The sequence below is a fragment of the Ictalurus punctatus genome, chromosome 28 (genome assembly GCF_001660625.3).
Source record: "Ictalurus punctatus breed USDA103 chromosome 28, Coco_2.0, whole genome shotgun sequence".
NCBI lineage: Eukaryota > Metazoa > Chordata > Actinopteri > Siluriformes > Ictaluridae > Ictalurus > Ictalurus punctatus.
The window spans coordinates 10,022,923-10,041,475 of NC_030443.2; the positions used below are offsets into that span (position 1 = coordinate 10,022,923).

The 18,553-nt window shown below is 39.9% G+C and overlaps 1 protein-coding gene across 4 annotated transcripts; it reads left to right on the forward strand.

Moving 5' to 3' along the window:
- The first annotated feature begins 566 nt into the window (after positions 1-566).
- Positions 567-14,832, forward strand: lmo4a (LIM domain only 4a). Of its 4 annotated transcripts, XM_017460630.2 has the most exons (6): positions 567-719; positions 879-921; positions 6,125-6,382; positions 11,994-12,090; positions 12,496-12,654; positions 14,055-14,832. In XM_017460630.2, the coding sequence occupies exons 3-6, from the start codon at positions 6,129-6,131 to the stop codon at positions 14,061-14,063; spliced, it is 519 nt and encodes a 172-aa protein (XP_017316119.1). In that variant the 5' UTR covers positions 567-719; positions 879-921; positions 6,125-6,128; the 3' UTR covers positions 14,064-14,832. The 4 variants fall into 4 exon arrangements, with proteins under 4 accessions (XP_017316119.1, XP_017316118.1, XP_017316120.1 ...); XM_017460629.3 differs by having other exon boundaries at positions 576-921; XM_017460631.3 differs by lacking the exons at positions 567-719; positions 879-921 and adding an exon at positions 2,496-2,734.
- The last annotated feature ends 3,721 nt before the right edge of the window (positions 14,833-18,553 follow it).

Sequence of the window (18,553 nt, forward strand, 5' to 3'; positions counted from 1 at the left end):
GCCGAAATGTGAATTCTCCAGTTATTTCAGAGAAGTTAAGCTTTGAAATCAAGTCCTATTGATGTACTGCACAGGGAAACAGACAATGGGATCCAGCTGAAAGATACCAGAGCCTCCAAATTTGCCTCGTCGGGCCATTAATGTAAATCAAGGCAAATCTGACAGTTTTGGCGTTAGTTAAAGCGAAGCTGTAATTGAATCACCAGCCAGGCCAGATGTTCGCAGATGTCGATCGACTTGCAATTTTCGCTTTACAGCTGCACTTAAGAGCCTCGCACATCTGTTAAACTATTACTGAAAGAATGCACATCAGGGCTTAGAGAACAACCTCTGGATTAAAGAGGCGTGCTGGAAGAGGGAAGTAAGACAGTTAGTCTGTCTGCTCTCACGCAGCGCATAAACCCAGTTATTAAATTGTCGCTCTGCGGTGGTGATTATGGACCATTTAAATTAGCCTCAAGTAGGCAAAAGTTGCTCAAACCCACATCGATCATCCTGTCAGAGTCCCGCACTGCCCCCTGATCGCTGATTGGCTGCATCTCTGCCACGTCACCAGAGGAGGGTCTTCAAAAACCTAGACTGCTCGCTCCTCGTCCTGCTTTAATCTCAGCGCAAATTGATGAAGGGGAAAGCGCCTGGTTGTGTCTTTTCTCCAGGTGTTAAACGATGTGACAACCTCGAATCTCCAGGTTGAAGTCAGTCAGGCTGTTAGGCAGCAGGTCTGTATACAAGCAGACATTGTGATGACTTTATCAGGGGCAGTACAGCAGCACGTCGCAGAAGAAGAAGGAGAACTCATTTGAAGTTACTTTTTCTTCTTTCTATTTTTTGCACAACTCGGATTATCCATCGCTACGACGTGATTTGCTACGACGCAGTGAGTTTGCTGACATTCCCTACAATCTCCCTCGGAAAATAGAGGTATGTTTAACAAAGCACAGACTGCACCAGCCTTCCTCTTTCAGTGTTTCATGTTCTGCTCGTCTCATGTCTTTCTTCACATCATGTCGAAATCCATCTTCTGGTTTGGATTCATCTTCTGACTTCCAACTAAGCACTAGGCCTAATAATCTCTACCACATACTTTCAACTACTGAAAAACATTATTGTGTGTGTGTGTGTGTGTGTGTGTGTGTGTGTGTGTGAGATGAGGGGATGAGGTCAGACACGTTTACACTTGGATTACTGTGTGATTTCATTTCTTTTCCCCTTTATTTCCTCTTTTTCTTCTTGCATCTGTAACTCCTGACTAGAGGAACCCACTTTTGCTGACTTCTAGGCCACTTCTGTGGAGACTTCGCGTCTCTCCTGTGTAGAAATTATGCTCAATAAGGAGTCTCGGTCACCGTCGCCGGAGTGTTAATCTAGAAAGAGAGAGAGAGAGAGAGCGAGAGCGAGCTAGCTGTTGTAATGAAATGGTGAGACGTGCAGTTATGGCCCCAGAGCGCATTATTAAAAGAGGAGGATATATTACTGAAGTGCCTTAGCTCCAGCAGGCTCTGCTTATTGCTCACTGGCTTCTGCTGCTATTTATAGAGACTACAACTGCACTGAGCGCTCGGACTTGGGCTATTTATTTTAATTAGGCAATTACGCGTCGCTCACTCTGGCATATGCACATGGTTAGGTATAAAGGCAGTAGATCTATATTTGTCCTTTGAACACTGAGATTCGTTTCTGTCATTACATATATATATATATATATATATATATATATATATATATATATATATATATATATATATATAAGTCGACAAACTTCAGACCTGTGTGTTGAAATAATTTTTGTTTGTTTGTTGTTATTTTGGATAACCGCAAGGTTTACCATTTATATTCTGCAGAATAAGATTTAAAGCAGGGAGCACAAATGTTATTTTCCCTTCGCGCGCGCGCGCACGCACACACACACACACACACACACACACACACACACACACACACACCAGATTCAGCACATCCGTTTTAGGGAAAGAAATCAGAGTTGAACCTTCCTAACTTTTTTAAGCACGTTCATGCATACGTCAAAAATTTAAATGGCCCAGTCCGGTTCCCCAGACACGATCAGGACCACGCGATTAACGCCATGTGATTTGTCTTTATAAACGGACCTATCGCTCGCGAGCGCCATCCATCAGTCTGCGCGCGCACGCACGCGGGTGGCGTTGTGTTACTCTTCATTACCTCCCGCCCTGTTTTCCTGCTTATTTCATCAATCATTACCGTTAGCGGAGCGGAACCGAGTGCAAGTCTCTCCTCAAGTCTTTCTCTCCGACCTTTTCTTTCTCTAACGGTATCGCTTGAGGAGAAAAATAAAGTTTGGCTGATTTCCACGAGCAAAAACGTCCCGCAGCTTTAAGGGCCCCCCCCCCATTTTTTAAATAGCAACTCCCCATGTTAGTTTTAGTTCGGCGTTCATGAGTTTTTATTTACGTGAGTGAACAAACTACAGTCGTACTAGACAAGGTCAAAAATAGTACTATATTTTCTTTATACAGCTGACTGTAGGTAACTGTTTATTATGGCTGATCGAGTCTAGAACTTTAGGAGGAGTCGACTCCATGAATCAATTCCGTAAAATAAGAGTCATGAATACTAAACCTAAAACATGGGACAGGCACTAGCGTGGTTAAGAAGAGATTTTGGAACAATCGCCAACTTCAAAACTGCCAAGTTGGCTCGCGAAATAAGATGATTTAAAGACTGAACATTAGCTAAATTACCCCAGCTTCTTCGGGTAGGTAGCAATTAACATGGGCGGCGTTGTTTAGAGTAAGCGTGTTTTTTTTCTTCTCTAAATTTGACAAGTAAAACCCCACTAACTGTTAATGCTTGTGTTGTGGGTTGAGGTGAGGTATTGGTTTCTCGCTTGTCATCGTTTGTACGCGATTTTATTTATTTTGTTGCTGTGTCGATTCGGAGTCGACTTTTGAGCCCTAATTCCTGGGATTGAAGAATCGACTCTTTTCCGAATTGACTCTCTGCCTTGTTGTTTAAAGTAGCACTGTTAGCAGGCAGTGTACTGTTTTGGTTAAGAACGCAGTTTAAACGTCAATTATAATTCGTGTTTAAAGCTTTTATTCTGGTTCTAAGTATTACTAAAACTAACACCGGCTGTGTAAACGTACTCTCGGATTTACTTGAGTTCACCCTGACATTTATTCACTTTATTTCGGCGGTTAAATCTTAATCCTTGTCCTCACTGCTCGTCTAAAGTGCACACCGAGGCACCGAGACGGAGTTCTGCAAGGGAGTAGATAAGACAAGACGCGGTTTATAAACCTGTAGCTTGAGTGTTTCAGAGGGGGATTAGTTTACCTAAGTTCTCAGAGGGATAATATAATTGTTCTGCAGTGAAACAGCGGTGTGTGATATTCCCCCAGGGACCCATTCATGAGCATTGTCTCTCACACTCAGGTCTGCGGCAGAGGGATGATTATAAAACCGGGGATTTGCATTCCCATGAAATGAACTGCAGGCAAAAGTATTGAAGAGCTGCTGTTGAATAGTGCAGTACACAAACCACAGTTTTGCAGAAAGGGTGTGAAACACGTCCTGATTGTGTTGAAATAAATGCATGTTTTAAAGCATCCAGACTGAAAGGGCTGTAGTGAGGAGCCACTAATCTGCTCTGCAGTATATTCAGCCTTGAAGGCAGTGGTGTGGGAATCAGTTGGAACGGGCAGCTTGTCAGTCATCCAGCAGGAAGCCAGGCGTGTAGCTTCATGTCAGATTTAGGATATTTGGAACGTGTCGCCCTATTTGCAGAGGAAGTGCTTATGCAGCCGACCCCACAGGGATATTAGACCTGTTTAGCCAGTTCTCACAGTTTAAAAGTAAGGGAGTGTTACAGAGGGACGCACTTCTGAGATTACCTGTACAGTAGAAGAGAAAAACAACTGTGTTCTGTCTGTTTTTTTTTAATTATTTATTCTTCCTCCTGTATCTCATTCCTTTTTTTAAAAAATGGAGGGACATGATGCTTATCATTCTTGGTAAGCTAATCAGTTTCACACTAGGTTCTTCAGCTGCTTTAAAGCTCTTGGCTAGTGAAGCACAGGGCATGGACGACGGAAGGCTGTGGAAAAAAGGCTTGAGTTTCGTTCCTGAAGACTGAAAGCTTGATATTGTTGTGCTGCCTGACCGTTTACTTGGCTTGTTGGTTAAATATTTTTGTGCTTTGCGAATACATGTATCATTGTTTTGATTTTACAACAGTGGTTGTTGTTGCATCTGTGTATTTGTGTCCAATGTGGTCGTGGGAAAGCATGTGGCCAGAAATGAGCCCGGAGAGAGAGAAATAGGACTTGAATGAAGTGTTTGAGCTTGGTTGGAGCAGGACACACACGGCCTTCCTGTTGCCTTCCATCATCCTGCTGATCCCTGCTTGACCTCTTCAATCAGAACAGCTCAGTCATGGCCCCTGGCCTTGCTTTAGCATCTCCTGTCTGCTGCTGGTTGACCTTTTTTCAGGAGAACACAGAGAGGAAACGACATGTGCATGAGACTGAGATAAGCGCAAAGCCCGGCTCTTTCCTCCTCTTCTCTGCTTCACGTCAGAGCCTCTTAATATGGAGAAGTCAATGGTCTCGGCCCTTTCCTCCACCTAATAGAAGTGATTTCTCACTGCGACCATTTTAAAATGTCATATGAGGATGATTCAATAATATTTTAGCATGGTTCACAATCAAAATATCGTATTTGACAATGTGACAGGTTAAGCTGTTGGATCAGCATTTTATGCTAAAAAGATTGTTGAAAGCGTTCATGTTCAGGACATAGGAACAAAATAAAGGGATTGCTTTAGCTGATAAGGATGCATTCACATTTAGACAAAAGAAGACACCTTAAATGCCAGCAGTATTATTGTGATTCACACAAATACCCAACACAAATGATAAATGCTTAATTATAGATGGACTTGTTCCTGAGTGTTTTTTTTTTGTTTGGTTTTTTGGCAATGTACTGATAAGGAACTAAAAATAAAATGTGATGACCATGCACTGCAAAGTCAAGGACTTGAATTCCAGCATTAACATCCAAAATATTGCATTTAAATCTTCGTTGCAGTAAGCTGACTTGTTGATGGTATTGATGCAGAAATACTCATAGGTACCTCATGCTAAATAATCAGTGCCTAAAATTAAAAAACAAAAAGCAAAGGCATAGTTAATCTTTGAAATTCTGTTAAGTAATTTTGAATGATCTATAGGACTACTAAATCAAATTGGTTTTAAGATGTTTTGGCACATCCAAGTGACTTTTTAAACATCAGTTTTACCAAAACTGCATTCACAAAATAGGATACAACAATGATTCATGGCTTAACCGTGATTTCTTCTGGTTCAATGTGTCAATCAAGACTGCTTCATTTGTGTGCATAACCTCAAGCCTGATTCAGCCCCATCACTATGGATTATTTTTGAACTTGCCAGTCTGTCTCAGTTAGCCTGTTTTTGTCATTGTGGTTTGTTTAAAAAATTATACTATATGTCTGGCATGTACTTTACTTTCTCACTGAGACAATATGAGGAAGACACCTTGAGATGAACCAGACTCAAAATGGGTGACACTGGATAGTGGGATTGTGTTTGTTACAGAATACAATCATATATGGAAAGGTTGTATATGTATTGAAAGGATTACAGTGTTTGGTATGATCATATTTTGAGTAAGAGTGCTGGGATAAGAGCTGGACAGGCTTTCCGATTAAAGGAAAAGTTGATAAAAGGTCCAAATTTACCATACACAGGGGAGATTATCCACAGAAACAGGAAAGTGAGTCTTGGGCATACAGTAGACTCATATTTAGGAAGTCATTTGGGGACGCATGTGAGATTGTTCAGGAGGTGAGTCACAAAAGCACAAGAGCTGAAAGTTTTTTTTTTTTTTTAAATTGAAGAATGGTTTTGGGGATACTGATAGTGATGGTTTGATTCAAGTGAGGAATGAAAAAATTGAATCTGAAACTTAGAATTATGGAGTTATTTTATTTTAGTGTATAGACTGCTCAGCATGTTTAATGCTAATGATTTTGCCAGAGATTTTTCTCATGAGTATTAATCCAGATGTCAGAATTTATTTCCAGTCCATTTAGTATCTACTCATTACGTTTTTCCTATTCCAGCCCCATGATGGTGAATAGCCGTGTGGAGTCATCAGCTGTGGCTGTAACAGGTGGAGGAGGAGGAGGTGGGGGTGGAGCAGGCCGATCGTGTGCAGGCTGCGGTGGCCGCATCTCTGACCGCTTCCTGCTCTTCTCCATGGAACGCTATTGGCACACGCGCTGCCTGAAGTGCTCGTGCTGCCAGGCACAGCTGGGTGAGATCGGCACCACCTGCTATAGCAAAGGGGGCATGATCCTCTGCAGGAACGACTACATCAGGTATGCCAAGCATGATGGGAGCAAATTTGTGAACACAAAGTAAATCAGGAAGCGATGTAGCTCAAGATGGGGAAAAATGGAATGACCTTGTGCTGAAATTTATTTGTGGTGACTTGATGATTATTAGCACAATGTATTTGTGTTACCTCATATTAATATAGAGCTATTATAAACCAATTTAAAAAAGTAGTTCTTACGGTTATTACCAACGTTTTGGTTATTACGTAATTACCAAAAGAAAATTTATTTTGTTTGTGTCCATCTGTCTGAAATCAACATTATTTCAAAGTTCATAACTGTTCATTTCATCCAGCATGAAACCAAATTTGAGTAGGTTTTTGTTTTTATCAGCCTCCATAAACATGATTGCATGCATATGTTCTACCTAATGGCTGAATCGGCCATCCATGTTGTACCATGCTGAGGAGTGTAGCCTTACTGAAGCCATCTGTAGCTTATTTTCCTGTTGGGATCCAAGCTGTGTGCATGTACAGTAGCCAGGACAAGAGAATATAAAATGCCTCAGTCATGACAGGAACTGTGTGGGTGTGTGCAACATGGGCCTGGGAGCAGCCACATCCCTCAATGGCCTCCCACACTCCTTTCATGTGTTCCTGTCCCAAAAAGACCCGACCTTCAAGACTTGCCCATGCGTCAAGGTTTGATTAGCTTAAGGGATGTTCGAAGGCATGGTTAAAAATACTGTTTAACCACTTAATCCAGGATGAAGCCAAAATGCCTTGGCAAGAAATTTTAAAAATACTTATTTACTTATGCTAAAAAAAAAAAATTGACCTCTTCTGTACTTTCCTTGTCAAGTCCAAAAATCTTGTGGTGTTTGTTAATTACCATTTCCGCTTCATTGCATGCTGTGACGACCCAGTTCTCTTCGCCCTCTGTTCTTGTGTGTGTGTGTGTGTGTGTGTGTGTGTGTGTTGCGCTGAATTCCAGAGGTGAACAGATTAGATTTGTTTGCAATTATGAGGTGCTTTGAAACTGACCTCTACTTGTTTGGATGTGTGCGGTGGTGCATTGGCCCATGACCGTATGGTACCAGTGCCCACACTGATCAGCACAGTGCCAAGTGTGTTGAGAGTGCTTGGCGTAGCCACACTGATGGTTTACTGCCTGTGCTCAGTGTCCCAGTTGCTGGGTCACACGCACTCTCGAGGGCAAAGAGTCTTGCAGGCCCCCAAAAAGAGCTCGAACGGTGCAAGAGGGCAGATAACATCAGGCTGGCGCCGACGTTCTAACAACGGACATGGATGGAAAGCCTAAGTCATAATCAGCCTGAGATTAAGATGGAAATCAGGCCTTTATTGAAAAACAAACAAAGCATTTAACATGATGGTCACTTGTCCAAAGAGGGGGGCTCCAGTTTAAGCCATGGCACAGGGCTCTGCATGCAGCTTTCAGGGCCAATTTTTGGTTGTACAACAATACAACTTCATGTAACGTCATTAATAATGAACGATTGGTGTGCTCTGTTTGTACTGACAGCTCCTGGGTGAGTATTGTACATTCTGGTACAGGGGATATAAAAAGTCACACCTGTGTTAAAATGGCACTTTTTTGTGAAGGGAAAAAAATACAATTAAACCAAGATAAATCGTGTAGAGACTTTTTCCACTGTCAATGTGAAATTACAATGTGTAAAAAGAAATTGAAAATCAATCTGAGATTTTTTAGGGAAAGAGAGCGGAAAATTAAAAAAAGTTACAACAACCAGGTTGCATAAGAATGAACCAATCCCATTCAGTCTCATATTCAAAAGTAATTATCCTACAGCTGTCATCAATAAAATGATTCTTATTATGGCCAAATAAAGACCAGCTGTTTCTCTAGGATTTCCTGACATCTTCTTGGTTTCATCTGCCAGCTGAAGTCATGGTCAAAGCCTGTACAGGGTCTCACTGTTGAAAGGAATCGATCAGGAGAGGAGTATAAAAGACTTTCCAAAACATGAAGATGTACCACGGAACACCGTGAAGGCCATCATCAACATGTGGAGAAAATGGAGCACCACAGTGACATTAATAAGAACAGGATGTTCCTCCAATATTTACAAAAGTTCAGGACAAAAACGTACCAGGAAGTCTGCCAAGAGACCTACAGCAACATTAAAGGATTGCTCACTGCATGTGACAACAATCACTCATATTCTTCACATGTCTGGGCTGTGTGGTAGGGAGGCTAGATGGAAGCCCTTTCTCACAAAAAAACATCTAAGCTCAAATCAATCACCCAAACCATGTGGCAAAAATGTGTTATGGTCTAATGAGACCATTTACAAAAGCTATAATAAATCCAAAATTCCAAAAGGTATGTTTGGTGCAAAAAAAACCACATCACCAAAAGAACACCATAGCCATGATGAAGCATGGTGTTGGAAGCATCATGCTTTTTTTCAGACAGAACTGGGGCTTTTATCAAGCTGGAGGGAATCATGAATAGCTACAAATATCAGACGATTTTAGTGCAAAACATTCAAATGTCTGCTAGTAAGCTGAAGAAGAAAACGAATTTCACTTTTCAGCATGACAGTAACCCAAAGCGTACATCCAAATCGACAAAGGAATGGATTTAAAAAAAAGATCAATGTTTTTGAATGAACTATCCAGGACCTAGACCTAAATCCAGCTAAAAATCTGTGGGCTGACCTGGGGTGCACAGGAAATACCCTCGCAAGCTTAAACATCTAGATTGTTTTTCCAAAAAAGAGTGGGGAAAATTTGCCAAGTCAAGATATGCCATGCTGCTAGACTCTTAGCCAAAAAATACTAAAAGATTATATAAAAAAAAGAGTGGTGTTATATAATCAAAAGGCACTTCAACAGAGTAGTAGTTTAGGTGTGTGCACACATGCAACTAGTTATTGTAAGTAAAAAAAAAAAAAAAAAAACCCTAAAAAAGACATGTCTGATTGTCCACCCATCTTCTATACCGCTTATCCTTTTCTTCAGGGTCACGAGGAACCTGGAGACTATCCCAGGGAGCATCGGGCACAAGGCAGGGTACACCCTGGACAGGATACCAATCCATCGCAGGGCAATGTCTGATTGTTATTCACTTTATTTGTATGCATTGTGCAATTGCACATTTAAAGGTGGGAAAAGATCTGACCTCATTTATCTTAGTGTCACTCTTTTACTACACAAAAAGCTGCTATTTAATAGAGGTGTGTAGACCTTTTAGATCCATTGTACATCTTTTTTGAGTTTAAGGCAGAATGTTTAAGATGTTTGGAAAGTATGTGCCGGATTGGGATGCCGGATGTATGTGCCGGATCGGGATGCCATATTATTCTTCTGACTTGCCTGCATGCACACTGTAAAGCGTATTCAAACTGCAGCATATTAAATATGTATAATGTACTGTAGCTAATCAAAAGGGCAGAGACTCTTTGCCAAATGGCGCGGGGTGGAGCCTGAGGTCCGATAAAAGAAGGGAGCATTAATTAGGACGAACAGTGCTGCTTTCTGCCTCGCTCTTATTAAATTACTGTTTGGATTAAGATCAAAAATTCATTACTGTGGCTATGCTCAGTGCCAGGATAGCGATAGTAAGGAGGGAGGAGAGGAAGAGAATAAAACGGAGAGAGTGAGAGGAAGACTGCAGCATCGGGCTGACCACCAGACTATCTTTGACTAAAAGTATATGTGATAAAACACTTCTGGGTGCAAAGACGTTGTGGGCAGAGTTAGCAGCTCATGACGTTTATACATTAAACATACCTCAACACAAATGGTACCTGATCGTCTGAGAAATTTCTATGAATTTTAGTGAGTGAAGGTGATGAAATTCATTTCATTTTGACATGTGACAACAGGATAAGTTAGCGCACCTCAAAACCAAGTCTGCTAATAATAACCATAACAATCTTACATTTGTTTTCTTTTGTGGTGTGTACTATCATATTTATTTTAACGAGAAAAAACTTCCTAAAATATTTAAAAAAAAAATATTTTAATGAAATATCAATAAATTAAATTTGGTCAAAATGAAGTGCCTGTGTCCCCTATGTGCTCAAAATGCAGCTTGTGTTGAATTATGGATTCTCAGGTGACACATGCAAACCAATTTTGTGTTGCTTAAAGTGTCTGTGTTTGCATAATTGTGTGGGATGTGTTGCGTGTTGTGTGTGTCTGTGTGTGTGTGTGTGTGCGCCTTTATATATATATATATATATATATATATATATATATATATATATATATATATATATATATATATATATATATATATATAAAGGCCATTTTCCACCACATGAGAGAACTATTTACTAAGTCTTTATAATGAGAATGTTCCTCGAAACTTAGCACCACATGACTCATTATAACTTCTTTATAATCTTCAATAACGCTTTATTCTGGTCAGGGTCACAATGATCTGTAGTCTCTCCTGGGAACACTGGGCATGATGCATTTATTTATTATGCATTAGTTATTTCTAAATTGATTTAGTTATTTATTTACTGATCGGTTAAAGAATTTTAGTTTTTCTCCTGATGGAGGAAATAGGATTCCACAGTTTTTGGGCCTGTAAACCTAGCTTAATCTGCCTGAAGTATTGAAACAGATTATGAAAAGATGTGCATGCATGTATATGTGTGTGTATATATGCTTATATGTATATAGGGGGGCATGATGGCTTAGGGGAGTTTGCATGTTCTTCCTGTGCTTCAGGGGTTTCCTCTGGGTACTCCGGTTTCCTCTTCCAGTCCAAAGGCGTGCGCTGTAGGCTGATTGGCATCTCTAACTTATTTGTTGTGTGTGTGAGTGATTTCTGCCCTGCGATGGATTGGCACCCCATCCAGGGTGTCCCCTGCCTTGTGCCCTGAGTCCGCTTGGGATAAGCTGCAGGCTCCCCCCGACCTTGTGTGTGTGTGTGTGTGTGTGTGTGTGTGTGTGTGTGTGTGTGTGTGTGTGTGTGTGTGTATATAATATTATATTATACATACATACATACATACATACATACATACATGTACATACTGTATGTATTTTACATAATGATGCTTTATTCCACACTATACTTTATATTACACACAGATGCCAGCATTTTTTTTTTTGGTAATAATCATCAAGAGTACGGTTGGAACTCATTTGAGTGTTCTCCTAACAACCTCAAGCCCAGGCAGTAGGCTAACCAAGTGTACCCTAATGAGGAGGCAAGGGTCGATCAGAGGCTCCCTTTTGCCAGGTCCCACCCACTGCCACCAATTATTACAGCGCATTAGCAGATAAGGTGCAGTCAATCGCTGGAGGGCATTGGTACCCTCCCATGGAGACGTACAAGGCTCCAGTACTCAAATTATGGTACTGTGTTGTTTTTTTTTGTTGTTGTTGTTTTTTTTTGGCAAAAACCCAACATCCCGGCTGTGACTTTAACTGTTTACTTTGAGTTGTTGATATATGAAAACATGATTGGTTATGATATAGAACAGAACAGACATCAGTATGTGGTAACACAGTACAGGAAGAGGTTAAGGCACTTCATTTCATTAACATTTTACTAGTATGAGCTTAGTCATGCCCTTTTCAGCTCATTATGGAGGTTCAGGCTGCTTTTTCTGTATGAGAACATCTTTTGACCATTACACTTCTTGTAGGTTGTTTGGACACAGTGGGGCTTGCAGTGCATGCGGTCAGTCAATTCCAGCCAGTGAGATGGTGATGAGGGCACAGGGCAACGTCTACCACCTGAAGGTGAGTACAGTGCAGTAATGGAAGAAGTGCTTGCGATTTTGTATAATATGTTGTGGCCTCACTGTACATTTTTCAATAAAAAAAAAAGTGGGGGCATTTTTACAGTCTGTGAAGAGGCTTATTGTCTGATTGTTTATGGTTGGTGAGGTAACTTGCTTTCTATCAACCATCTCAGACAATTTGGCATGCAAGGTAGATCACCAAAAAACTCTCAGCGATCTTGATTAAATTAATTCAATACAGTTACAATTGCATTTACAAAAATACAGTAGGAAAACTAAACTGCTAACTTTAATTTTATTTTTATAACATCAGTTATTTGATGTCACGTTCTTGTGCACTGCAGTGTTTTGCTGACTCCAAACCAAGCCCTTAGTTTACTCTGTTCCTTCTCCTTTATCACAGTGTTTCACGTGTGCTACCTGTCGGAACCGCCTGGTGCCTGGGGACAGATTCCACTATATCAATGGTACCATCTTTTGTGAGCATGACCGGCCTGGAGGAGGCATGCTCAGCAGTCACCTGGCCCCACTACAGAGCAGCACGCTCCTGCCTGACCAGAAGGTGATGCAGAATCTCTGTCATTCTCTACCTCATCTGCAATCTACATTACACAGTTTGACTGATAGATAAGGCTGCATGATATGGCCACACACCACTGCTATATGCTTTGATTGTAATATGCCTTGCAATAGTATGTATATATTATTATCCTTGGGAACCCTGATGCGATGTGGGTAAACACTGCCCAAAAGGATTCATCCAAACCCCAAAAGAAATGCTCATCTGGAATATTAGAGATTAGTCAAGATGTCCACAGCCCACACAAACACATTTAGTGATTAGTTAAATGGTTTATTTGCATAATCAAGGCACCTGTTATATTAATATTCCAAATGCAATATTTTGCAAATTTTATTAACAAAGTATCTAATGTAGATCTTGGAAACATGTATTATGTATTGGATATAATAATTTCAAAAACACTATACATGCTAGCTAGGAGGGAATTATGTGTTGAATGATGGCACCTCTCTTGCTGATGATTGTAAATAAAAAATTAAATGAAAAGAGTGTTTTACGTAAACCTGTTATGAGGGGGAAAAAACTGGAAGTAAACTGGAAAGAGGTAAATCACTACTTGATGAAATGTTCCTGCTGAATTCAAAATTCTTTGAAAAGTGCAAAATGGCCTTATAGCCTTTTTGCAGTTGTAATAGGGTTTATCAGGGATGCATAAAACTTCCCTAGTAGCCAGTGAATATCTGGTGGTCTGCAGTGACGAACATATCCAAATTGGCACTTTCCTTTCTTCCTTTACATGTTGGCATGAAGTTAATAGTATTCAGTAGTAAGCGAACCTCAGCCTGCACACCCTGTTTGGAGAAAATCTCTGGAAAATGGTCTGCTGCTTTCCTGTGAATCTAGAGACATTAGGCTTTCCCCCCTTTCATTCGAACTATTGTACTGCATGAATTTCCTCTGTTTAAGGCATCATAGCTGATCAGAGGCTCTTATTCCAAAGTGTGAAAACAATTCAGGTGTATTATATTGGCTCAGGTCAAGGCATCATAGTGAGTAACTATACGTAAATTTATTGCAGCCAGCAGGGACAACACAGATACTATTGGTACTTCACCTGTTCTAGAATTCTTTCATTTTAGACAAATAAGCAACTAATTAGTGAAATAAAAATACTTCACATACAGGAAAATCCTGAAATTAAATCCCCTTTTCAAAGTGTTTTTGCCTATCGGATCTTTCTCTAAGATTAATAGTACGGTTATTTATTATTGGAAAACCATCTGCAATACAGGCTGCTGTTGACGTACTAGCATATCTCTAGTTAGTAAAACGAGGGACTATGAAACGTGTATTTCATTGGAGTGCTAAAACATATCTGAGTATCAAACTTTCTCTCTCTCTCTCTCTCTCTCTCTCTCTCTCTCGTTATCTCTGTGTAGGTATGCTAAAGGGACAAGGACTTAACACAGCAGAGCACAGCCTGCCGTGTGTTTTGTCCTTCTTTTTCTCTTCATCCTTTCTCCCTCTTCTTCATCTTTACCTTGCTTCAGAGGTGCTGATGTCCCTCCATTCTGCGGATGAACACACCTTAATGGACTCTTAAAAAGTTTTGTTTTCAAACAAAATTCTCTGAGGCTGGAAGCGCTTCCTCCTTCATGTTCAGGGTAAGATGAGTGAGCAGAGAAGATTAAAGTTACTGTTAATGTTGGCTTTGGGTTGGCATTAACTGAACCCTGCTGATAAACCCTAAACACAGAGGATGAGGAAAGGAGGCCCACATTTCCAATTCTGTTTTTAAGCTTTGATATTAAGACACTTTTCGAGGATACCGTGGATGTTACGTGACACACTCCTGACCGTGAAGTGCGGTGGACGCTGTTACTGCTAATGGATAATACTGATTGTTTTTCCTTCCAACAGAGAGAGACCTGAAATTTTGCGGTTTATACTCTGTAAAAACACAGTTTGCGTAACATGATTGTGTGAGTTTTGTACTGCTGGTGTTTGCCTGTTTCACGTCATTGGCAGGAGTTCATGTTTCTGTGGGCCTGATGTCCTGGTTAGGAAACAAAGAGAATAGAATACAAATGTATATATTCTTGTCCTTTACTGTTGTATTGTGTGCTCAGCAGCTGAATTTTGTGTTTCTGAGCGAAAGTGCATTTAAAATGATATATCTGTATAGTTAAAAAGTACTTATTAAATAACTATAACCAATACGTATGGTCTTGTGAAATCTGTTCGGGTAAAGTGATGAGGATTTTTTTTGGGTCGGATGAGGCTGTATGTGTGGGTGTATATGTGGGTGTTGGGGGGCAGGATGGGAGGTAACTGACACTGGGGAAACATTTGGCTGCAGGTATTATTTAAAAACTAAAAGAGCCAAAGGATTTAATTTTGGTTGATAAGGTTCAAGTTAGGGTTATATTTAAGGTGTAAGTATAGCATGAATTAGCTGCATTAATAAATATGTCAGAGGAAAGTCCTCACAAGGAGACGAAACAAATGTGTGTGTGTGTGTGTGTGTGTGTGTGTGTGTGAAAGAGAAAGGTAGGGTACATCTCTGGTCTGAAAAGCATGGTCGATTACCCTCAGGAATGGAATTCAAACACTCAGGCCTCAGTCATTACAGAATGCAATTAAGAGTGCAATGTGCTCCAGGCTTGGATTCTGCTCCTTTCTTTCCTTCTACCTAATTTGACTTTAATCTGATGCTCGCAAAAAAAAAAAAACCTCTACTGCAGCATTGTTAACCGTGCTCCAACAGCTAATGACATAATCCAGCTTTTTTCTTCCTTCTCAGCCCCTTTGCTATAACTTTCTCTGCATCCACTCTTTATTCCCCTTCATTCATTAAAGCTGATTTGCTGAGGTTTGAGAAGTTTGCTCACCATGGTGTTTCACTAATTGCTTTTTGGCATTAACCTCTCCCTATATCTTGTTTATTTAATTAGCTGAATAAAGCATCCTTACTTTTTTACTGCTACATTTGGCCCACACTCACAAGGTGTTCATTTCCAATTTCATTTTATGATTAGGGGAAAAAATGTTTATTCAGACTGAAATGGGTTCCAAGTGTAGCTCAGTGGGTCTATATATGTGTTTTTGGGCAACGGGTAAACGCCAGCTGTGACTTCTTAAATTAATCAAGTTCTGTTTTAAGTTCTTCTCTTAAAAGAGTATGGGTTAAGTTGAATGATTTCTTAATGCCAAACAGTGAGTATGACAGTTTCTATAGAAAAGTAAGTCTTTCCCTTTGTGTTCATTGTAGAGATATAATATAAATACATTATTCAGATTGCACAAATAATGCATCCTAACCGAATACAGATACAAATAGGAGGTGAACTTTTATTTATTTATTTATTTATTTATTTATTGGAAAGCTTGCCATAAAGCCTCAGACTAGGTGTGTGCATTGGGACTGGGATCCTGCAGGACAAAACACAAAAGTCACATGAGCATGAGGTTTTCACTTTCAAGTGGTGCTTGAAAGGACAGCTTGTGAAAGGTTGTGGAGTGGTTGTGGTGTGCCAGGGTCGCCACACCAACTACAATTCAAAAACAACACAAAAGTATTGAATCTAATCCAAAATGATTCAAAATAGGAAAAAGGTAGACACTTTGTCTCTAAGTCAACAGTGGTGTGCATGCATTTCTGATTTGCAATATCTGCAATATGCAGACATTATATGCAAAACCTGGCAACCCTGCTCCCAGGACAAAGACTGCTTTCATTAACATGATACAAATAGGAGGGGTGTAACAATTTTTTTTTTTTCATCAGGGGTTTGCTCCACTAGCCCAACCCAGATCATGCCCACTTCTGGTTTAAATGCGAATATGAAAACAGATGCAAATATTTGGAGCACTAAACAAATACAGATAGTGGCATTGCATTACATCCTCTAGTCCATTGACCATGAGTGCAAAGCTTACAAATTGTGCATCTACAAAGGTGGTCTGATTTAAAAATCGATTCCTTTGTGATAAAATGTGAAATTAATTTAACTGTCTCTGTCTGTGAATATTTTATTACTTAAAATTGTTATTACTTTTATTACAGTATCCCATAAAGTGCAGCCACACTGGACAATATTTCCTGTGTTTCCTCAGTACTTTAGTTGTGAAGACTTTGAATTGCAAATGCTAAGTTTTTTTTTTTTTTTTTTTTAAGCTTTCATTTGGATTGTCACGCTCATCCACAGCTTGGCAGCTTTACATCCTCCACACATGTGCGTGTGCTGATATGCTATCAGTGATTTATTTCACAGCCTGGGATTGCAGAAAAAAAAAGCAGTAGACAAATTAATTTACATATGCAAATGATCCTAATTGCAATTATCTCCATATCTTGATAAGAGAAGGGTGGTGATGGAAGGGTCTCAAAAAAAATCCCCTGGCAATGCAAGTTACACCTCACATTCAGACTAATCAAGCCTCAACTGTGCATTACTAATTAGCTTGACATATTCAAAAGCCAATTAACAGTGTTGGAAAGCAGGTCTGTGTCGAGCTGTTTTGCCTGAGAGCAAAGCAAAGAACAACTTTTCTTTCACATGCACTACAGGTCCTCATTTTTTTTTTATGGAACTGTACGTCTTTCTTCCCGCTTTGCTTCAAATGCACTAATTAAACAAATTGACACATGCAAATGCGTGTAATTGCATTGTTTCCTCACCTCATGTGTGAAGGAAGAAAAAAGAGAGAGAGAGATAAAAACGAGGGAGAGGTTTTGTTGTTGTTGAGATGACGCAGAATCCGCTAGCACATACACAGTATGCATGCTGTCCATAATTTAAGTGTGAAGATATACAATATTTGTACATTACAAAATGATCCCTTTATTTACAATACAGATCAACAGATATTGAATGTTTTTTAAAAATTTGCTGTGATTTGATAAGGATTTACATGTTCGAGAGCAACACGAACTAAAACTAAATGTAAAAAAAAAAGTAAACAAAACTATTTAATACTGTACGATTATACCAGTGTACCTACAATGCATTTAAAACACATAGAGATTGGAATGTTTTAAGGCAATATAGAACAGAGATTTAACCTCATATTTTAAGCTCAGGTACACCACATTGATTCGCACTTGTGCAACTGGTCTGAAAACATTTCAGCGGGTAATTTCTCCATATCCAGTGATCTGTTTGATGGTGTGTATCCATATAGAGCTGCCATTGGTGACTAAGTCCCCCAGCGACTGAGGTTATATTTATGGAAAATGTTCTGTGGTGACCAAGTACTACTATACCAAACAAATTGCTACTGTAATTGGCATGGGCCTTGTGCCGTGTTGTATTGTGTTACAGTAATCCAGTTCTCAGTCTGATGACCAGTCATTTATACAATAAAGGCCTTAGGATGAGAGAGGGGTATTATACGATATTCTGGCATCTTTGACCTAAGGCACTTATGACACTCTTTTTATTTCAGCTGTGACTGTGTGTTTGTTCCTTTGGCTCTATGAAAAAGGCTCTGCGCTGCCTACTATTCATACTTCCATGGCTGATTTTGTTTTCCAGCTGCCATCACTTTAAACTCCACAGCTGCTGGGATCCAATGACGGACGAATAGCAAGGAGTATTGGCAAATGGCCTGTGTGTGCATGTACAGGTGGGCGGGGGCATATTACAGCAAGCCCTGAGGACAAACTCCTGCTAAACATGGAGTAGTTCTTGGAAAAGGAAAACAGCCATTGTCCACTGTTTTAAGTGTTAAACTAGAAGGTTGATATCTAATTGGCTAAACCAAGAGCTGACTGAGTTTGTATTGGACTGTAAAAGGAAGCAAATGTGATCCACATTTTCATTGCTGTGGAATCATCCCTCTTTGTTTTGTGACTTTGACCATTTTTATAGCAAACCTGAGGCCTGATAAAGTATGAATGAAAAAGGCAGCGGGAATTCAAACGTAATATATGTAT